At 42.8% G+C, this 22981-nt stretch overlaps 1 protein-coding gene and 1 long non-coding RNA gene across 13 annotated transcripts in view; both read left to right on the top strand.

Annotated features, from left to right (window-relative positions):
• Positions 1–22981, top strand: part of LOC138685102 (uncharacterized) — a 466921-nt gene that overhangs the window by 171166 nt on the left and 272774 nt on the right. The window lies entirely within an intron of this gene.
• EPHA5 (EPH receptor A5) overlaps positions 15999–22981 on the top strand; it is a 203818-nt gene continuing 196835 nt past the window's right edge. For 4 of the 12 annotated variants that reach the window (XM_069782205.1, XM_069782196.1, XM_069782227.1 and 1 more), the window contains exon 1: positions 16001–16268. In XM_069782205.1, coding sequence (XP_069638306.1) covers positions 16142–16268 — 127 coding nt within the window. In that variant the 5' untranslated portion in view covers positions 16001–16141. Of the gene's footprint in view, positions 16269–22981 lie in introns of all 12 variants that reach the window. The other 8 variants (XM_069782237.1, XM_069782188.1, XM_069782183.1 and 5 more) reach the window with 3 other exon arrangements.

Genomic DNA, 22981 nt, shown 5'->3' with positions numbered 1-22981 from the left:
ATTTTACCAGGCACATGACAGATTGCCAAATTCACTTAGATAAGTTGTATTCATTAACATCCATCAGAACCTGGCTATCCTGAGATCAGCATTATTCCACTACCCCATCAAACCACCCAGATTACAGCAGATGACATACCAGCCTATTCTGAATACATTCTCACGCTGATTTAATGAATGAAGATGAATCATCTTGCCTCCATCTACTACTAAAGACATAGGCCTCCATAGATAAATTCCTGCATGACAGACCTATTCACTCATGGAAGAGCAGATTAAGCTATCACATGCCCAAGGCGCATAACTTTCACATTATTCTCCTGTATTTCTGGCAGTTCAGTGGTCTTCCAGTGGAACACATATCTTACAATTCATTTTCAGAAGACAAAGAAACCTAGTATGGAGAAAAGCAGGCAAGATCGCTCTCCACCCACCATCAAAAAGAAACATTACCAACTGACTATGATAGCCACACATTTGAGGGAAGCTACATATTGGGCACAGTTTCCTTCTACACAGCATGATCATAGATAATTAACATACATGATTGCCAAGAACACAATTACAAGCCCCTGGCTAGAACCTGACTTTGCAAGAATCCCATTCAAATCAGGGGTAGGAGGGTCACAATCTGTTCTGATTATATCATATGTTATAGATGCTTCCAATATGTTCAAGACAAGGAACAGGATTGCTACTAATACAACACAAGCTTTTTCATAAGGTTCAGAAGCTGGCTGTCTTGGAGTAAAATCAAAGTCTAACAACACTCCTGGTTTGTGTGAGCACGGCTAACAACAAAGTTGCTTAAGATGCTTTTTGTTAACTCATGTACAGCACCTAACACCTGAACAGTCATTGTCCTAATATTTTAAGGGATTAGCATCTATCTTGATTGAGAAAAAGCATAGGAAGGATTTTATTTTATTAAGAACAAGCATGTCCTGCAGTTACACTTACACACCAGTCTGTGGCAGTCCTCAGGCTGCTGGCAGCTTGCCTGCACTCATGCAGAAAACTACTTTGCAGGAATACAAGGTTTAAATGCCTTCCACAGTTCCCAACTAAGAGCTAGACCCCTGCAGCTTGACTCACCTTCTATGACCAAGGCCTGAATGAACTGCACAGCAAGCCAGAATTCAGTTTAAGTTGTTTTATTTTGAAGTTTATGGCTATTCCTCATTTCATGCAATACCTGCTTGGAGACCACAAGGGAAGCCACTGCTGCAGAAGGGAGAAGCAAGATTGGATATTAGAGCACTCCATCTCCAGCCCCCTCATTCACACATGAAATTTCAAGAGGGCAGTGGCTTCCCTTGTAGTCTCCAAGCAGGTATTTCAGTCAGCCTTCGTTTTGGAAAAACCATTGACCAATTAGAGTAAGAGTCAGTCTGATGAATCGCCAAAACAACATTTAACTCAGGCAAACCTCCTAAGCCAAGGCCAACCTCTTCTCACTTCACTGAGACTTATATCATATAGTTACCACTAGCTCTGCTATTTCCCTGAAGTTGGAGTATACAGTTTGGGGAAAACCCATGAGAATTCTTACCATCCAAGATGAAAGTTACTGAATATTTTTGCCCTGAAGCCAGACTGCAAAGTACTATAGATGCAAGAGAAAAATCAGAAGCTTGACAGGAGGAAATACTTGCAACTAGTTCTTTTATAAAGAACCCTGTACATCACAGACACCATGATAGCAACTTCTGTTTTTCTTGGCCACAAAGCAAGGAACCTAATACTACACAAATACTCATTCCACTCCCACAAAGCAGTGAAAACACCCATCATACATAGAGACCAACCTCAATCATACTATTGATTAACTACCTGCTCTCTCTCCCAACTTGCCCCCATGCACCTTTGGTCCCTTGATGGACAGTTAAATGTGACGTAAGCAGATAAAGTAGAGCCAAACAGTTATATTAAAGTGAAAAGCAGGACTTCAGTTGAAGGAAGTTATTCCCCATCCACATATGCCAAGGGGATGTGTCAAGTTTGCTTGACAAATATCACCTGATGTATTATTTTTTATTACTGGGCATCTGAGATGGAAGTCATACTCCTTTCTCATAGCTTTTGTATACCCAGGTCTAAATAGAAGAGATTGAGTTAGGTGGTTATTTGCTACAGGATACAGACTTCACACTCATAAGCCACGAGGCACTGTCCAGGATCTGTGCCATATCTGACATGTGATGAGCTAACTCCCAAATTGGTATTTCTTAGTTTGATTAAAAAGATACAAGTTAAACCTTAACAGCACGCTACAGGAATTAAATGCTTATTTTTTAATTATTTGCCTATTGACAGACCACATTTATACTATCAGATACAGCACTGGTATGAGGAAGAAAAAAATCTGTAGTCCCTAAGACCAGTACAAAATGGTGAGACCATAAAAATCAACTGGTGATTACAGCTGTATGTAAAAGGAACATTAATCAGTCAATTACTTTTTTCATTACAGTAGCTTCTATAAATTAGTGTCTGAAATAATTCTTTTGTAAGAAAGACTATGGAAACATTTCCAGCAAGGAAAGTGAAATTGCCAAAGAAAAACCCAGGCATGACTTTAGTTTCTTGAAGTTAAACCTGTGAAGGGTTTGGGTTATCCAGCGTGAAAAAGCACTTCCAGTAAAGTGCAGATTTTCTCAGATGCTGCACCTTACACAGCTAAAGGCACCAAAAATTACTTTTGAGCAGTCTTTCACAGCTCCCATATGTTGCTTTTTTAAATTCTTCAGGTACATGCATGCTTGTCTCTTGCAGGCATCAGAGAAGTTTCCATTTGGAAAGATTTAATTTCAACTCCGAACTCAACAGCTGAGATGACAATAACTCTTCAGAAATGTGTGAAAGTTGCTTTCTGTGACCATCAATCCCAATTAACATGAATACATATAATTAAGCAGAAAAAGTCCATCCCTACTGTAGTACAACCTCCATACATCCTCTTGTACCATTGGTGAGACCAGCAGATTCATGACCCCTGCATTTGGCAAAGAAAAAATTTTCTCTACTGGAGAACTATGGGCCCCATCCTTCCCCATGTATACACTCCTCACCCTCCCTACCCAGGAGCATATAACTCATGGAGCAGCTTAAAGCACTTAATTATTGTTAGTACAGCACAAGTCCTTTGGGATCCTAGCAAGGAAGTACCTTATCACACACACTGCATAAAAAGAGCAGGGTATCAGTCTCTAGAGACTTCACAAGCCAAATGCCTCTATATACATCTAGATGGAGAACTTGACATATACAGATTAAAAATAGAATAAGATGATGTGAAAGGGTTAAGCATTATTGGACAGGCTTCAAAAATAGCACACTAGTAGGAAAAGGAAAGCCCTTCAATTCTGTGCAACTGCATCTGTAAAACTACTTGCAGTGTTTTGTTTAGGAAAGACCATATATGAAGTCTGGGTGGCAGCCCCTGTTTTACACATAATAAAACCCAGGAAAGTGAAAGTTAGCATACAGATCATCAAGGATTTAAACAGTCCTTTCAGGCTCATAAGTATGACCACACACACACCTTAAGACTCCTTGGTTCTGCACTCAAACACCAGCTCACAAATAAGAGCATTACTGAAGTCTCTAGGCCATATCACAACACAATAAACAAACTGAATCACTGCTCTAAGTTTAAAGAGGCAAAAATATACATTATGTAAATTAATCACATCAAGTATTACTGACAGACCACATTTCTTCTGCACTTACTGTAGAACCAAGTCTATTTTCTATAGTTTCTTGCACAAGCTTAGTTTTACATACCTGAAGCAGCCTCAAACACATCAGCAAATTTACCCACAGCCTGAAATTCAACATATGCTCAAGCAAAGAAACAAAACTCATCAATGTATTAGCAGCTGTGCATAGAAGCAACCTGCACTGACCAGGCACATAGCTTTCACTTGTACCTAGCAGGCAAAGCTTAACTAACCCAGCTGAAACAATCAGGTTTTGGACTGCCTAAGGAAGACCCAAAGTTTTAACCAATTTTAACTACTTTTCTGAAACAGCAATTATCACAAGAAGCCCTAGTAACCACCTCTCCCACCTCCAGTGTCCCAGGGAAAGAAAGGTACTACTGATAAGAAGTATGTATGGAGGGTAAAAAGCAGCTCAGGAAGAAAAAGCTATAATACTACTTCTCAGTAATATACTGAGAGGAGAGAAAAGTCTCTACTTCTTACTACAGTAAGAAAAAAGGTTTCTTCAGCTCCCCAAACTGAACGTCCTTATTCTCTGTATGATGTTTTAAACATTCTAGTAACAGAAGAACAGAGCTCACCTACACAGCTGAGAAGCCCCAAGCTACTCATGAACAAGAGCTGCTTATGGAAAAGGCACAATTATTTAGTTGAAAAGAAGCTAAAGGGCTTAGTAACATGACTGCTACCAACCAGAGACCTCTTGTAAAGGTCTCCATGCTGCCTGAAACCAACAATAAGATACCATCCACAGCTCATAAACATCTCTGTAGGCTTCCAGACCCCTCGCTCGCTGCTCCCTAGCCCTTTATTTTTAACAAAACAAGCAAATCTTTCCTACTACAAATCTTACAATGAAAAGAAAACACATCACTTTTCCCAGTAGGCTACAGCATATCCCTCCTAGCTCCCCCACCACACAGTCCAGCTCCCTCTGACAGACAAATTCCCTCCACATGCAGTCTTTATAGCAATTGTGCCTAACTGGTGCTTGGTCACAGCTGGGGGAAGGTATCAGACACTATTTATTGCTTGGGTGCATAATAGAGGCTATTGTTTGTTCCTTGTAAGACAGTTGTAGAGTAGAAGGTAGTTCAGTTCTATTTTTGTATTAAATGTTGGGGTACATCATATTTATTAGCTTTTTCAATGTATTGAAGTAAGTGCTGACTTTGAATTTTGTCTTATTCAAATGATTAGCAACAGGATTTCAGCCCTTTGATTTTATTCTTTTTATTTTATTTATCTTGTATTAGTTCATAATACAGAAGACTGAAGCTGTTTGGTATTTCTTCTGGAAAAGGTGTTGTAGCCATACGGTTCATCTAGTGTTGTGGTTTCTTGGATGCATTCCAAAGGTATGTTGTGTTATTAACTGATATCAGTGTTTGATTATAGAGAAAAAGAGGCTACTTTTAATTATTGTTTATAATATCTCTAATATTTCTCGTTGTTTTACTACTTTTTTTAAACTTTCTGCTCATGCCTACAAGAGGCTTACAGAAGGTATTGATAGCTTATTAACCATTTATAAAGTGAATGTCTTTTCAGAGGACTGAATTTATGTGTTTGCTTAAAAGTAATAACTGACTAAACTTGTTCTCAAACTTAGTCTCTGAAATATCTCAGTTCCTCTAATATTTCCCTTTAAGAATCTAGTTTCCTAGTTAAGAATATTATAGCAGGTAATAATTGAGATTTTAATGAAAGTTGATATTTTCCAATGTAGGGAAATTAATGAACAGGAAAAAAAGATTCTAAAACTTGGCTTTATCTGGTGCTATGGAAGGAGAATGTTCTGACTGTAGCCAGTGTTATGTTTAAAAACATAACTTTAGTCATTTTCTTGAAGGCTTTAAATTTCTGTAGTCTAGATGTTGGTCTTAATAGTGTTTTAAATGGCTCAGTAATGATAATTAACTGGGGAAAATTTTAGTACTATTTTACCCTTCTGAAAGGATCAGTCTGAGCATCTCCAGATCTACATGGGCAAGCTGTAGACAACAATTTGGTATAAAACCAGGATTTTTTTATTACATTTGTGGTTACAAAAAGTACTGGAGGGGGTTTAAGTTCAGGTAACAGCTTCTACTCTGTAATGTACTTGCTGTATACATGTTGCTCAACTTCTAGTTTGATCAGGGTAGTAGGATAAAAAAAGCTTTCAGTAGCTAGTGATACATGTGGTTTCTTAGTTACAGTAATTCTGGTTCTTTTATGTTTCAACATTAAATAGGATTCTTCTGGAATGCAAACGTGAGAAGGACTGAGACTGTCAGCTAGCTCTTGGTTGATTCCCTTCTACTTGAATGAGAATACCACTTCTGGTAGCCTAAAAATGATGATGCTATGCTAAATGCTGCATCTCTAACCTGGTGTGTCAGTGCAATGTGATTTCCAGTTTGCTGGCAGCCCATCTTGCTCAGAGTAGTTGTAAACAGTGATGCTGGTATTTTTATTGGCTAATTTTACAAGCTGGCATCTGCTGTCAGCAGCTTCGTGTAAACACACTCCTGCCACAGCATCTGTTCTGCTGCGTATTGCCCTTACCCTAGCGCTCGAATGGAGCTGGGGAGGGAGTGATAAAGCTCTCTTCTGAAAGGAGGTTATGTGTTGAAAAACAGGAGCTGAATAAAGGGCTCAGACTTTCTCCTGGGACTGAATTTCTGGAAATGGACTACTTGAGCCAACTCAAGGACACTGTTTGCTAAATGGCTTTGAAGCCTCCATTTAGAGTCCAACCCTGCTCGGTGTGTGTGCATGTGTGCTTTCTTAATATGAAGCAGGAATTGTGACAGTGATCAGAACAGTGGACTTCTGTATGGAATGGAAGATGATTTTTTTTTTGTGAATAAGACTTGACTGAGATGACAGGACTGAGTTGCTAGCCAAATGCAATTAACCTAAGACTGATCTCTTGGAACCCAGATATAACCTACATGGATGTAAGTATCAGGAGAGAACAGATCCCGATCAAAACAGGGACTGTTGTGCAAGGAGCTAGGTATATATATGGAGACAAACCTTTGGTCTCAATGGAGAAGGTAAAAGGTAGCTATGACCTGCACTTTGCCGATGGGTTATCAAGCTATCTATGTATAGCTATATATATTAACACCAGAGCAAATCAGTGGCAATGCCACAAAGTCCATCTTGCTTTGGTGTCAGGACAAAGAAAGAACAGACCTAGGCAAAAACTGAATAATTACATTAATGTAGTATGTTATGAGGTATTACCATGTTTAAGTGACCTCATGCATCTCCTACTGCTTCTAGTGTAAACATAGTTGCCCTGTTTGAGTGTCTAGGATTTTTTTCTGTGCTTATCACCACCAGCTTTCCTTCCAGCAGAGCACTGAGGGCTGTTTCAGATTGGGATGATAGAGAAAGAAATGACAGATGTTGGCCTTGTATTTTTATTGGGAGGTGTTGAGGTTTTTGGTTTTAGAAGTTCATGTAAGGTCTTGGATCAGTCCTAGGAAAAAGGTCAATTGCGGAGCAGAGAAAGCTGTGTTGCTTTATAAACATGGCCTAGGAAGTAGAAGTCTTTTCTCCCATGTTCAACAGTGCCCAAGCGACATCTTATGGCTGGTCAACTTTTTCCACTCAGTATGTTTTTCTGCCTCCCATGTTTGTGGGGGGATGACACCCAAATACTGAAAAAGTAGCTACTAATCTAAAAATAAACGAAGCCTGCTCCATTCTCCTGGAGGTGTGGGCGTTCCTGCAGCAGCCTCTTCTCCATGGATGCTGATATGATGTGAATGTGCTCCCACCTTCCAGATTAGGGGCTAACTCAGACCCAGAACAGGTACCTAACGTGTAGGTGCCCAGTTCCTGGGGTGGTGGTGAAGAGAGTTAATGGAATGGAGTTTGCTGTAAACAAAATGGGGAGAGCTTGGTATGGAGGAAATGAATTCACAACACCTGCCAGCAACAAAGCAGCAGAGAACAGAAGTGTCAACTGCTACCTTGTGCAATGATCAGCCCCTTTGCACAGCATTTTAGTAAATACTCATCCTTGGTGCAGATGCTTGTGCTGGCCAGGGGGTAATGCTTGGTGCAAACCCCTGCCTCTCCTGGATGCTTATCTGTAGCTTATCTGTAGGTGCTCATACTTTCTGTATAATTGCCTTTGGTTAGGGGACTTGTCTGGAAAGGAGGGACTGTGGATTTGATGGTTCCCTCAAAACACAGAGAAAGCTTATTTAGCGTTGAAATGTTTGTTTGGCATGGAATAATTCTATCATCTGAATTGGTCCAGAAAGATGAAACATGTAAATGACTGGTCAACTAGTTAGGTTAACAAGATAGAGAGGTAGATTTGCACTTCCTCCTGACTGGACTCTTCCCTCCCCTGTAAATGCTTTTTTATCTTTTTTTTTATTCTGTGGGCAGAGTCATGTTTGTCACTTGAAATATGACAAGCTAACTTGTCATATTTAAACACAACTTGTTTGTTAGTGTCGAAGTGGTTCTGAGCATGTGCAGAAACAACATGTAGCCCCACAAAAATAGGATGTTATGTTTTAATTTAATGTTACATTGAGATGTGTAAGGGGTCTGGATACTGTGAATATGAAATAGGAGTCAAAATACTGATTCTTGATTTAACTTCTTTAAATAAACTGATCTGCAGAGGACAATGTATGTCTAAGATGGGATATGTTTTGAGATGGTTATTGTTCAGTGACCAGTTCTTGGGTATGGATAATGCATTGACCAAAAGCCATACTAAGGGCAAGTTTTCAGTAAATCTTTATGTAAATGGCCTGATAATGACTTCTGTTCACCTTGCTTATTTTATTATTCACTTCCCTATGTAGCTTCACTGTCTAAAGGACCTATGCAATCAGTGCATCTGTAATGGTTTTATTAAAGTTTAAATGTTTATACCAGGCTCAGTATTTCCTGAAGTAAATGTCTTTGGGTGACTACTGCACTCTGGGTAAAATGTTGATTATGTGCCCTAGACCAGAGACCCATTATAAATTCACATTACTAAGTATTCTGCTCTAGGCTACAGCTGTAATCTGATTGCCACTCCTTTCTCGACTTGCTGTGCATGTGCCCCAATATCCTTCACCTCCTGACTGAATGAAATTGTAATCGCCTACTCTTCTATTTAGCTGGGGGCAGAATTAAAGGCAGAAAACAGAGGCAGCCAGAAGTGTCTGGGAGTGCACACTTGGGAAGGCAGAACCTACCAAGGGGTGAATTGAGTGGAGATTAAGCAAAAGTGCCACAGCCCAGAAGATCTTGGAAGAGACAGAAAGGGGCATGACGTTTAGAGAGCAAAGAGGAGGAGCTATAAAAGGAGAAACAACTGGTAACAAGCTGCCAGTTCTCTCTTACAGCTGTGTCATGATGCATGGTGTGCTTATACCCCAGTACTGTCCAGTGCACCAGTAATACTTCAGTGAAATCTGTGAGGAATACAAACACGCTGTCTGAGCATGCAGAGATGAGGTTAGAAAAGCCAATGTCCAGCTGGAATTGGATCTGGCAAGGGATGTCAAAGGTAATGAGAAGGGCTTCTATGAGGAGGTGGTGACAAGCAGGCATGGCCAGTGGTTATGTTAAAGGGCAGTCCTGCTTGAAAGAGAAGGGAAAGGGTGTCTGGCAAGGGAAGGGGCAGACTCAGAAGAACAGGGAGGTAAAGTAAGGCACACTGGTGGTTCTAAGTGTTGGATTTGGCTTGTCTGGTTCCCAGGATACTGCTTGGGTTGTTAAATCGACTGCCAATGAACAGTAATGCAAAAATGCTACTGTGATAGTCATGGTGACCAGGCTGGATGGTCATCCCCTTCAGCCTCACCTCAGATGTAATACTGACCCTTTAAAGCATGTCTTTAAGAGGACTTTACTTGCTCCTCATTTGGGAACCTGTCATTGAGCATCGAGTAAAGAGATATTCTCAACTGAGAAATAGCTTCCTCGGGATCACTCAGGGTGTCTGTCAGAAGCAAATCTTATATCAAGGCACCTGAGTCTTGTAGCTTGATTGCAGTATTGCCTAACTGCTCCAGTTCTTCTGTTATGGAAGGAACAGTTTTTCCTAGTAATGAGCAGAAGTCTGTCTGGAAGGCTTGCCACTTCATGGTAGCTAGACCCTCATTTTGGGAAGTTTGTGTATAAAAGGTGGCTGCTGATTTTTTGCCTTTTCTTTCCATTTTTCAAAATCTAGCACAGGTAAGCTCTTTTGAGTAGTATTTTGTTTGTAACTCTTGGATGGGGTAGGGAAAGAAACACTGAAAGCTGAGTGACAGTGGGAAACACATGGATTGTATGTCACTGGGCAATACTTGTGTCAGAATTTGTCATGTGAGGCAGTCTGTCCCAGAAAGCTAGCCCTGATCCTACCTTGTCACTCTGTTTTTTTAAAAGTTACTTAACAAAGCACATGTAAAAAAAAATATTTGTACTTGCTGAAGCACTTCTCTGAGTAGACACTGGAGTTTTGCAAGTGAAGTATTTCTGTTTGGAACACAAGGCCTACCTAAAGGCACAACTTGAATACTGCAAAGGAAGGAGAGAAATAAATATGCTCCTGCATTTCAAAGTAAGTTGCAATTAGCTGATGGAAAGGACTCAAAGACTATAGCTGTGATCCAGATGCCATCTCACAAGAATATAAATGAATGTGTTGGCAGCTGAAATTGCTAAGCATTTGCAAGTATTTGAGATATGAAGTGACTGACAATGATGTGATTTATTTAGGAAATCATTAGGGGTAGGTTGAAATAGAGAAGTCTGTATCAAATGGCTCTGCTTGGAGGAGCTAGGTGAGATGAAAGGGATTTGCTTTCCTCAAACAAGAGGAGAATGGACACAGTTGGCCTTGGTATGGAATACAGGGCAGTAGCTCGAGTTAACGAAAGTAGTCTGCCTATAATCAAAGAAATTCAGGGTAGCCATCCAGACTGCCCTTAGAAATTAAAGAAGGCATTATTGACCTTATGAAACATAGTTCAGGAAGGAACTGAGTTCTGGACAGTATTCTATGTAGGAGATTAATGTACTTCATTATTAAATGATACACTAATATAGTGATTTTCATCATTATATCCATTATTGTGTTTGTACCTTGAAAGAATGTGCATTTAATGAGTGAAGTGCTGAATGTGAACCCTTGAACTACAGTAATGTCCATATTTGCTAGTGTAGATCCTGATCCAAAATGACATGCTGGAAAAGGAAGAGTGAGAACGAAAAGCAAATGGATGCTCTAATAGCTTTTGAGCTTGATTCAGGTCTGCCACACACCTTCTGTGTGACCTTGAGCAAGTTACTCAAGGGCTAGGTTTTCACAAAGCACTCTGGTACTTGCAGATGTACCCAGGTCACTTGCCCAAGTTTGTGCAGTGTCTGCTAAAGCTCATGACTGAATGTCTTGAGGAGATAAGCCAGTTCCTCTTAATATCTGCTGATTCTTATTCTGATGCAAGAATAAGATAATTTCATTAATATTTTAAGAACATTGTCCCTGATCTAGAGGAGCCATAATCAATTCAGTAATTTTTATCTGGATCTTTAACATCTCCTTTGCTTCTGTCTATCTGTGCAGGAGTAGTAACGCTCCTCTTCCTCACAGGGGTGGGTTGGGAAGACTGATTCAAGAGCGTGAGGTGCTGAGCTATTGCAGTTAGTGGATGCATGTAAATAGTTTACGATGAGAAATGTGGAAGCGAGTCCATTATTAAATTTATACAGGGCTAACAATGTAATCAAATTAGCCTTTGCACTTTCTCCTGTGCTCCACTTTCTGCATTAGAAAATCTCCATAAATCTCTGCAAAGCCATTTCACTTGTTCCCTTCAATGCTCTCCTTTGCTGTGATGCAAAGAAACACCTCAATACTTGTGGGTGGACTGCAAGTACTGCCAGCTGTATCTGCTGCTGCTCTCAGTGCTCACAAGCATGTACTTCCATGTCTGACCTGGATTATTTTGCTGATCAGTCTAATCCAGATTGGCATGCAAAATGATATACGTTGAGCCCTCCGGGCCAGGGACTGTTCCTTTGCTTGCAGGTGGACAGTGGGTTTTTAACACCTGGGATCTGGCTCCATGGGGTCACTACAGGGCAGCGAGAGAGGGGAGTAGTGACACAGCATTTGCAAATGGGAGAGTGCACTGCCAGGTCAGGGGCCTTTGGAAGAACTGTTTTCAGGACCAAGGGCTGGGGATGAAGCACTGCAAAATAAAATGCCAGGCTGAAATGTCATGCTTTCTCTAAGCCTTTTCTGACTGAAACAAATATTCACATGCTTTTCCCATGGATTTTCATGACTTTGGATCCAATTTCAGGCTGTAAATGAAGTGAGCAGATTTTCCTAAGCGCACAGTTGCCAGTAGCTCATGTGTTTTGTGCGGGTAGCAAAAGACAAATCGGTGCCGAGACCATAGAAGTGGTTGGGTTGTGAACTTCCACAGGCAATGCTTTATTTACCACTTGCTCATTTTTCTTCATGCAAATACCGGTTCGTTGGTTAACATCTTTCTCTGCACTGAAGTATGAAGGTTTCAGCAGTGACCGAGGGGCACAATCGCTGATATACCTCGTCTGGCCAAGGGGTGGCCCACCTGCACTTGATGTTTAACTTTCCTGTCCCCGCTGGCTCCTGGTACAGATTGTTCTGTTGTCTGCTGGGGCTCTGACTATTGCTTTCTGCAGTCCTACACAGGCTGCTGTGGTGTTTGTTGAACACAGCCATTTTGTGTTAAAATTGTAGTTGCATTTATGGTACAAATCCAAATATATCTACTATGCAAAGCTGCTTAGCTGCTCCCAGATTGCTTTTAATATGCATTTAGTTTTTGAATAGAAGGTAATTCTTCTGTTTCAAAGGGCTTGCGGGGGGGGGGGGCACGACACAAAACCTAATTACTAAATTTCACGAGGGTATTCCTTAAAGGTGTCATCTTCTCTGACTCTTTTGAAAGAAAAGGACTTTTCAAAGGAAAATAGAAATGCTTATATGCCTAACTAATTAAACAGTTTGTTGCATTACAGTGGGGCTTCTATTCCATCAACGCAATGAAGATGTGGCTTTAGCGGGACTTTACACTTTAAATTTAAAGTATGAAATTGAATCTTTTCTCAGATGGCCCTATTGAATATGGAGATTCAGTAAGTATTATGCCCTTACACTTCAGTAAAGGATAATGATACAGGGAATGGATTTGGTTGGCAGTTTTTGGTTCCCAAAATAATCTGAAGGATAGACTCATTTATTGTTCAAGTGTATCCTGTTGATGATAGGATTAAACAGCACACTAATGAAATGAATTGGCAATGTGGAATTAGAAGCCAGTCAGAACACAGGAATTATATGAAGGGAACTACATACATGGGAGAGAAATTAAATTAAACTTGGAAAAATGACCTTTTGCATAGCTAAGTGAAATAATCCAAAATGCACTAACTCAAAAGATGTCTGGTTTAAAAAATAGTTTAAAATATGTGTAATAGCTGACAGCAAATTAGATATGAAGTGGCAAGTTAAACAAGGCAAAGCTGTCATTTCAGTTTCAGACACTATATGCAAAAGAAGTTTAGAGATAGTTTTTTATTATGGCTTTAGTATGATTACACTTCTGGGCACACTGCTATGAGGGAGATGTTGGGAAAACTGGAGGGAATTTGGAGTATAATGGTATTACTAACACTATAGGAATGACTCATGAGAAAAAGATATAAAGGATAAAATACAAACCTTAACTGAGTGATGATGAAGAGGCAATACTGTTTGCATAGGTGAAAAGGCATAAATGTAAGGGGCAGAAATGAATTAATGAGATGCAGGAAGAAAAATTTGAAACTAACACAAAATACAGGCTGGATATGGGGAGAAATGGCATGAGCCTGAGGTGGTTTATGTTCCTGAATCGTTTCCAACCCACACCTTGTGATTTTTACAGTGAATTCACTCAAAGCAATAAAAGATATAATCTGGTGGGAGATAGGACGGGATCCCATCAGATTGTCCAGTTTCTCTCTGATTACCCATCAAGGCTACCAGGAATGCTGCAGCACTTTGCTAAAATTTCTGTCCTCTCTTTAAGAGCCCACTGGGTGCACTGATGAGGCAAAAGGCAGGAGAGAATTGCCTGCTGCAGATTACTAGTAAGATTGGTGGCAAAACAGGGAGGAGAGTTGTAGGAGACTGAGCCCCCACCAAATAGGATCCACTAGACAGTGCATAAAATTGCAATACCCTCCATTTGGTGATAAGGCAATATCCCCTTTATAAGGCTGTATTTAGGGGGTTTTTATCAGTAATCAATGATGTCCTGGGAGATGAGGTTGGGACACTCTTCCTGTGTGACAGCCAGGGTGGAGAACAAACCAAACATCTTGGAATCAGAGCTGGTTTCCTGCAGGAAAAAAGGCAACTAGGGTCAAACCTAGAGCGTGGTGGCTGTTCTTAAATAGCTTATGAATCATATGAAGCTCATCTCAGTGTTTCCTAGAAAATTATGATGTCACTAACATATCATCTGAAATGCCTCTAAATTATAAGCCTGGCAGTCCAAACAGCAGTTAATGACTGTCAAACAGCAGACAAAAATAGGAGACAAACAACAGTTTGACATGAGATTGTGATAAGAGACTTGTCAAGCTACAGCAGTCTTGCCTCTCGGCCAGTGGAGGCTCCCATCCACCTTGGCATTTTACTTGTTCTTTGCCATCTGATCCTTTTTACTGTGCTAGCAAGGTGCTGTTTCTGATGTCGTTTTCCTGCATTGCCCTGATTTCTGGGTGGCAAAACTTACCACTGCTTCTACAGATGGCAAATCCCTAGAAATGAGTATACCACATGGTGCTACTCCCATCTTAAATCTGATGCAGGGCTGGGGTCAGATGTTCTCAGCTGTGATTTATCCCAGCTGAGGATCTGGCCATGCAGCTTCATGCAGGGATGGTCTGATGGCAAACCTTCGTGCCTTTTGAACTGCAGACTAGTAGGATATTTGAATAGTGAATACCAGATGCATGCCATGCTTTTCATTTGGCTGGTAACTTTACTGATGTACTTCATGTTTTAAAGCAAAGCCCCTTCCGTGTCCTCCTGGTGGCAGTAAAAATGTTGACTAGCTTGAGGTAGAAAATCCTCTTGCAAAAGGAGCAAACGTTTTTGAAAATAATATGCATGTACAGTTCAGGACTATGTTTATATTTTGGGAGTAGCTGAGGCTTGCATATGGTGCAAGGGCACAGAGAAACACATTGTCCAGCTACTTATGAATAAAAAATGAGCAATGGTGGCATAGAGAGCTGTCTTATCGGCAGTTCCCCTGGTTGAAGACTACTTGTCCTCTTAAAGCTGGCTTTGGGGATTTTGCAATTTTAATTGCAACTTGTTTGGAGTCCTGGTCCTGAGCCTTGCCCCTTGGAGAGAAAGCCTTTTGCAGGTGCTCAACTTTCCTTTACTGCTTTTATAATATAAATGAACAGGCCAAAATCTTGGCAGTGAGGTGAAGTGGAGGAGGCAGCTCCAGGTAAGAAGGGTTTTGGTCAACCTTGACTTTCTGCTTGTGCACCTGCAAGGCTGGGGTTTTGTCTTTATTGGCTTATCTGGAGCTAGTCCCCTCGGGAAGAACTGATATGGGAGAATGAACCTCCAAGAATTAATTTCTCATACTTTGGGGATTTATGTCTTTATTTTTTTAGGAAGATGAAGCGGGTGACAACTAGGGCTCTGACGGGTAAAAAACCTCAGTGAAAACTTCCACGAAACTAGTTGTCAGCACTGGATTCAAAGCTGTGCTCTGGTGGTGACCTGAGGTAAAATACACCTGAAAACCATCTTTCTATTGGCTCCATGATGGAGTTTCTGGCATTCTTGCTTCCCTGGCCGGGGACGAGCCTACCTCTCAGGCTTGCCCGCCTTGTGACATCGCGGCTTCCCCAGCTCTGTGGGCTGGGGAGTTTTTGGGACCGGGACCCGTGGCGGCTGTGGGGAGAACCGGGGCTCCCCGTCCCCCCTCAGCGGGCTCCCGGTGGCCCGAGGGACGCCTCGCAGGGACGGCGTTGCCGCCCGCTCTCCCCCGCGGGCAGCGCAGGTCTGGGGGGGGGGGAGGGGGGGGGTTCCCGCAGGGCGGCCATTTTAGCTGCGGTCCCCGCTGCGCCCCGGGGCGCCCTGAGGCGCGGCGGGCGCCGTCCCCCGCACGGGATGGCGGCGACGGCGGCGGCGGCGGGTCCGCCCCGTCGGGGGCGTCTCCGCGGCGGCGCGGGGCCACCTCCCCCATCCCCGCCCCCGGCTCCCCAGTCGCGTCGGCGGCTGGACGGGAGCGGAGCCGAGCCGAGCCGCGCTGCCAGCCCGCCCCGTCCCGTCCAGTCCTGAGCCGACCCGAGCGGGCAGCGCCGGGGGGGAGCCGCCGCCGCCGCCCCATGCGCTGAGGGGCGGCGGGATGGGGCCGCGGGGCGCCGGCGGCTGGGCCGGCCGCGCCGGGGCGCCGGCTCCCGGTTGGACGTGCCTCCTGCCGTTGCTGCTGTGCGCCGCGCTCCGGAGTCTGCTAGCCAGCCCCGGCAGCGAGGGTGAGCGGGGACGGGGCGGCCGGGCCGTCGGGGCAGCGCCCGCCGAGGAGGGGGGGGCTGCCCGGCGGTGCGCTGCTTCGGGCTCATCTGACTCGATTCGGGGACGTTTTGGGGGGAGGCGAAGAGGGGCTCCGCCGCCGGGGAGGCGGATGCCGCGCCGGGGGAAGCGGGCGACGCTGGCCGGTGGGGCTGGCCGGTGGGGCTGGCGGGGTCCCGGGCAAGGGAGGCGGCAGCGGCCGCTGCGCGCCCCCCGGGTGTCGGGAGCGGGGGAGGCAGCGCTGCCTCAGGGCGCGGGCGGGCTTGCACGGGTGGTTTTGCACAAGATGCCTTGGCACGGGCGCGTCTTGCAGTGTTTTTTTTTTTTTTCTTTTTTTTTTTTTTTTCGGGGGGTGGTGTTGCATAGGTGCCTTTGCACGGGTGGGTTTGCACGGCTGTGTTTCCGAGCGGTTTAGCGCCGGGGGAGTCGCACAGGTGCATTCCCGCGGGTGGGTTCGGTGAGCTTTGCACGGGGCGGGTTGCACGGCTGTAACTGCAGGGCTTAGTTTGCACGGGGCGGGGGGGGGTGTCTTGCGGGGGTGCGGGCAAACGGGGCGGGAGCGGGGCCGGGGCTCGGCGGTGCCCGGGCGGGCTGGGGGAGGCTCCCGCTGGGCAGCCGTGCAAGCGCTGGCCGCAGTGCGCTTACTTCGTGACTTAAAATACATGTATAAAAGAGGAGGGGAAACCGCGGAGGTGCCGGTAGTTAACCCGCAACGCAGCGGAGCGCGGCCGCTGGGGACGGATTTTTTTATACGTTTAATCTCTGTGAGGCCGATAGCCAAAAACGTGTGTCCAGGCTTCTTGTCTAGCGGGGTACTTCCAGGCTTTCAAACCGGACTGTGGTGTTTTGTGGTTTGGTTTTTTTTGGTTTGTTTTTTTTTTTTTCTCTATACGTGATGTGGGCACTGCTTGGGGCTTTTTATTATTATGTTGGGATCCGAGGGCAGAGCTGTAATGGGAAAGCAATGGGTGGAGAAGTTCAGCATCTGAAGGGGATGCCGGCGGCTTGTACGTAGCAGGCTTCATGATGCACCGTAATTATTTGTGAAACTCCTTTAGAGGGAGGATGTATGCAGGGGTTGGTGAAGGAAAACCGTACCAGAATTTCAAAGATGTGGCCTGAGGTAACCAGCTAGCTGTAATTTATTTTGGAGACCGAGAATAATGTGAATTGCAGTTTTCTTAAAAGAAAAAAAAAAAGTACAGAGGAAGGGGAAAATACTGTTCCTCTGTGTGTGAAGATATCAAATGTTCGGGAAGTGCATTGGTTTGGGGGATGATGGAAATGGCTTTGGCTTTGCCTTGGTTAGAGAACAGTGGGCCCAATCCTTCTGCCCCCACGCCATTTCGCATGATTTCACCCATGGGAGCAATGCTGGGGAGGTGGTGTGGCTGCTTTTGAAGGGCTTTCCCTGTTACTCACCTGCCTTTTGGGAGGCACACTCTCCTGTGCACTCCGGTGTGCCCCGATATGGTGCCAAGAGCCCGGCAGATGCTCTGAGCCCCGTCTTGATCCTCAGTCATCCTTGCCGGTTCTTGGAAAAGCTGGATAGTACTGATGGAGTCAACGGGACCGTTCGAGCGTAGAGGTGTCTCTGCACAAACAGGCAGCTGCAGAATAAGACTTTTACACAATAGGAAGCAGTACTGGAAAGGATTAATGAAGCTACCTAGCAAATGGGTCTAGTGGCACCTTTACAGGGAGGTTGCAGGGGAATATTACAGTAATGATGAGCAGCGTGAGCGCTTGCTTCACGGTCTCTCTCCCCCTACTTTTCTGACTGCTGCTCTCTAATATCTGTCTCTTCAGTAAATGCAAAGCTAAAAGACTGCTGGTAGGAGGGGTCTGACTGTGGACCTGAACTTATTCAATAACAGCTGTCCTTCCCTGCTAGGAGATTTATTTGTAAACAAGCATTATTTGACAAGTGCTTCTCACAGCATGTCTCCTTTGCCAATTACTACTGAACAGCTCTGCTTCTGGGAATGGCTCACCCTGCAGTACGTGAAGCCTAATGCATGAGAAACTCAGATGCTGAAGTCCACCTGCCTAGCTGTATGCCGCTGACACTTGTCACTGGTTTGGGTTTGAAAAGCTGCTTCTGGGCTCTGATGAGAGAGATCCTTCCCTGGGGTTACTTGTCATATTCAGCTGGTTGGGAACTTTACTTTTGCTCGGAGGGAGGTAGCCATCTTAGACCTGGGAATAATATTTTCAAAAGTTGGTGGTATTGGTTTTTCTGGGTTTTGTTTTTTATTTTCCCTCGTTCTACACACCATGGTTAAACAACTAGCCGATACCCTGTGCTGTGTAGGTATGTAACGTATGTAGTTGCATAGAGGATAATAAATTCTCACAATTACTTTTTCCTTTAACCCTGCATCACATTTTTTGTTTCTCTAAATCTTACTGTAATACAGTGACTTTGTTGGATAAGATACATGCAGTTAACAGTTCACAGTGCATGATTTTCTGTTTTACCCTATAATGGAGGGACACTTAGGGAACATGCTTTAAAAATCTAGGTTAAGATTTGGAGGGGGAAAAAAAAAAAAAGGTAAATTCAGTGTTTGGGTTCCTTAGCATGGAAGTAGCTTTTTTTGCAAGGGCAACTAAGCTTCAGAAGCTCCTGCCATTTTTATGGGGAAGTATTGAGTGCCCAGCCTGTATCATAAACCTGGTCACCTTCATAGATATCTCTAGTTATGGATTGAAGGATATACATTGGGAAAACTGAATTATTTTTTTCCAGATTTTCCTGTAATGGGGAAATAAAATGGATTTTGATTTCAATCACCTTTTCTCAGTTTATATATTAAAAGCAAAGCATGTAGTGAAGGATGAAGACTCAATGCTATTTCATGCATTTTCAAGTGTTGTTTAGCTGTTATTTTTAACTCTTTAGCAGAGTTCATTGATTAGAACCAGAGATTTCCTTCTTCTCTTTGAATACTTTTACAAATTCAGAAATTAGTCACAAAGAAAATATTCCAAAGAGTACACTGAAAATATTACCCAATTTTGAAGTGCTGGTATTTCAGAAGTGCATTATTACTTTAAAATACATTCCCTATAATAATAGGGTGCGAGAGACAGCCCTGCAATATGTGACTAGGCTTCCTATACCTCCTTTAGTTTAAAAATGCATGTGTTTTAAATCTTTCTGTTGTAAGTACCAGGGTTTGGGAAGTGGCTTATATAAATTATTTATGTAAAACACAGAATGAATGAAGCAATTGTTTAAAGACACATCCCCCCCCCCCCCAAACTTCATGATTTGTTACTCATCGCCTGTGGATTCGGATTGGTTTGCAGATCTCATTTGGACGTCACCCAGATGACCTTAAAAAGTGTCATGTGGGCAAATTATTAAAAGAATGGAGTATATCATATCTGATTGCTTGTAGCAAAGTAACTCCACAACATGCTTGCATAATGTCATTAAATAAAAAGTATATTTCATTTTAGGGCTTTCCAGGAGAAGTAAGTGCTGATGAGGCAGTGCTGTAACAAGGAAGTATATTGTTAAGCAAATGAAAAGAAATACAGTTTGAGATAATGACATTGACTTAAACAGACAAAGGTGAGAGAGACAAAATCAGTCCTACTTTGTAATGTGTTGTGTTTAAGACTAGAAGAATATTCTTTAGTTACAAACTCCTGCATTTGGTCCTCTTCCTCTTAATTCTTTCAGGGTTTTTTGAAGCTAGCTTTATCTTAATGTATTATTTTTAATTTGAATGAATGAATAAATGAGTACAATTAAAGGGGTGGGTCTGGTTCAGGCAAAAATAAAGGAGGGTTGTAATTTGCAGATTATTCATGCCAGAGCCTGGAATGAGCCTACCTGTTCTCAGCGTATTGACTTGTGTGTGTGTTGTTTCATACTGACGTATAATTTCTGTGTCATGGCACACTGGATAAATGCGTATTTAGGTATAACATCACAATGTTTATCTTTAATCAGTGAATGAAGTCTTTTTCAAGGAGGCTTTTTTTCTGTATTTAGTAGAAGCAGGTGTGAAAATAGTCTTAATTTTCATATCTATGTATTTCAATTAGTCTAATGCTTTGGGTAAAAATACGCATGATCAGAACATTTTGCTTATTAGGTTGTTCTTAGTAGCTTGGCTTTCTATGTCATGCGTTCACACAGCTATTGCATTTTGTGTAATTCTGTAGGTACTAAGTACTGCTAGCAGGCATGTACCTTGCGTATGCAGAACGGGTAAGTTTGGACACATTTCAGTCTGCTCACAGTGCTTTGTAAGGAGGCTTTGAGGAGTTACGTGTTCTTTACTTCATGTATTGGAATGGTTCCCTGTGTGCTTTCCATGATAGCAGAGCATATCCTTAGTGCTGTGTGTTTATTTTACTCACAGGAGTAATCCCATTAACTTTTAAATTTACTGCAGTGGAATTACTGGTATGAGGAAGGACAGCTCATGTCTAATGGTCTTTTTGGGATCAGTCTGATGTGTGATGTATGGCTTTTCAAGAGGTTTAGAATGACTCAATCATGGCTTTAAAATGGAAACCACTATCCTTTTGACAGTAAAACAACATTTGAAACGCAGCATTTTTAAGTATATGACTAAAAGCATTGCTGCCTAGTGACACATGTTTAAAAAAAAAAGGAAATAAACTATAGCGAAGATTGACTCCAAGATAGTACCTGTTTCCTTTTGAAGCTTACCTTAAAAATTGTAACAAATAGTGGAAAACAGGCAAACTGTCTTAAACAGAACCACTGACAGACTGTCTGCTTATAGTATCGTAAATGTTGACACCATAATTTGAAGTATAAAGCAGCTATTTGCACTTCAATTTACAGATGGGTAAACTGGCAGGTACCATGGGAGGAAAGGAAGAGTTGGCAGGCTTGTCTGACAGCTTCTTCCCCCTCCACTATTAACTCTCCCACTATTGCCTCACTTTTTAGCTCCAGTATATGGTCCATCTCCATGTCTGCTGTTCTTTCTTTTAAATAAGAAAAAAACCCTTGCCTGTAAAGAAACGTTTATTCTTTGCACTAAAATACAAAGTGTTTTGCAGAAGGCTCGGGGTGGGGGAAGGTGGGAGCAGGACTTTGTAAAATCTGGCAGAAATTGCAAAGCCAGGACAGTTTAATATGTGGTGCCTTGCTCTCTGATCTCGCTGGTTTTATGCTTTATTGTTCTGAGGATTTCTGTGCTGCTTCTGCAGGAATCCTTGTTTCCGCCACGTGCTGAGTGAGCGCAGAGCCCTTGACCCGGGAAAGTCCAGCTGAGATTGCTCAGCTGAGTGGTGTTGTTGGACCCTGTTGGCTTTAGGGTCTTGAGCAGAAGTGGGACTGTTAGATCCCCCCAGTCTTTCTGTCTTGGAGCTACATTTTTAGTGGTCTGTTCCTGTAAGTGTGCAGGTATGTATATTCTTAAATAGAGATGAGCTTTAAGCACTGATCAGGGATGTCAGGGAAGTGAGACCCTGCCCCAAAATAAGAAAACAGACTTTTTTTTAACATTCTCACTTCCTCCTTAGGAAATAAATCTAAATCCGTATGTGGTTCAAGGGCAAAATGAGATGTAAAAAAACCAAACGCACACAGATTGGTCACTTGGTAAAAGCACTGAATTTCTTAGTTAAGTGCTCAGTTCTATGGAAGAAAGAGTATTTAGTGCAGCTCTTCAGCAGATACTCAGCCTACTATCCATTAAAAAGGCTTAAAAAAAAAAAAAGAATCTTGTGCTTATAGTAAAACATCTAAACAGAATTAAAATATCTGTCATAAGTGCACCTTTCTTATTTACCGTAAGTGCTGGTGAGAGATAGGGCCTCATTCCAACCAGGATGGACTTAAGCTAGGTGTTTTTCTTTACTCAGAGAATGTTGCAGAAATACTGTGTTAATGATTGCATTGGAATGAACAATTTTTTTTATAACTTACTCTTTACTAAACTAATTTTCTCTGATCTCTGCTGTAAAATTGCTGCATATTTTAAAAGCTTGTAGAGAATCTTTTTTCTCCTTTGAAAACACGTTTTGTTCTTAAGATGTCCCTCGTTTTGGCACAGGCAGAACGGAGAGATGGATTGTCCTCTGTGTTCACATCATGCCTGTCCCTCATTCTGCTCTGTGACTAGCTGGACATTGAGGTGACAGGTTTTGCTGAGGTGAAAGTGTTTGCTGCCCCAGTTGCTTTCACAGCTGGCTGTATTGGCAAACTTGAGCACTGGCCTTCAGTAGCTTAGGTCTCTCTGGGGATTTGTTACCATTTTAGTTGTCTCTTTGACCTATTATATGTCTTATGGTCTCAGTTTTGGTATTTGCTATGGCTTTGGTTAGTGCAGTATCTGAGCCTCTCTGAAGGTTTAATGCGCTTAGCCTCTTGGAAGTAGAAAGCAATTATCCCTGTCTTCTGCAAGAAAGCTAGTTGAGAGGAGACAGTCAGGAGGAGATGTAAGCACTGCGATTCACAGCACTTGACTTCTAGGTTTGGGAGGTGATGGATGGGTGGCTGCTTGCAGAGGTCCAGTGTCACGTTGTCTGCTGTGGACAAGGGTGCTGTGACCTGCAGGCTGCCCTGGGCTGTGCGTAGAAGCAGGAAGGCTGTGCTAATGCTTTGCAAAGAGGACTAAAGATGCTTTGGGCCAGAATAATTGGCATGGGAGCATTCAGTGCATGCTGTGACTGTCTC

This window comes from Haliaeetus albicilla, chromosome 1 (genome assembly GCF_947461875.1).
Source record: "Haliaeetus albicilla chromosome 1, bHalAlb1.1, whole genome shotgun sequence".
Classification (NCBI taxonomy): Eukaryota; Metazoa; Chordata; class Aves; order Accipitriformes; family Accipitridae; genus Haliaeetus; species Haliaeetus albicilla.
The sequence above is the reverse complement of the archived record's forward strand: the minus strand, read 5'-3'. Positions and strand labels throughout refer to the sequence as shown.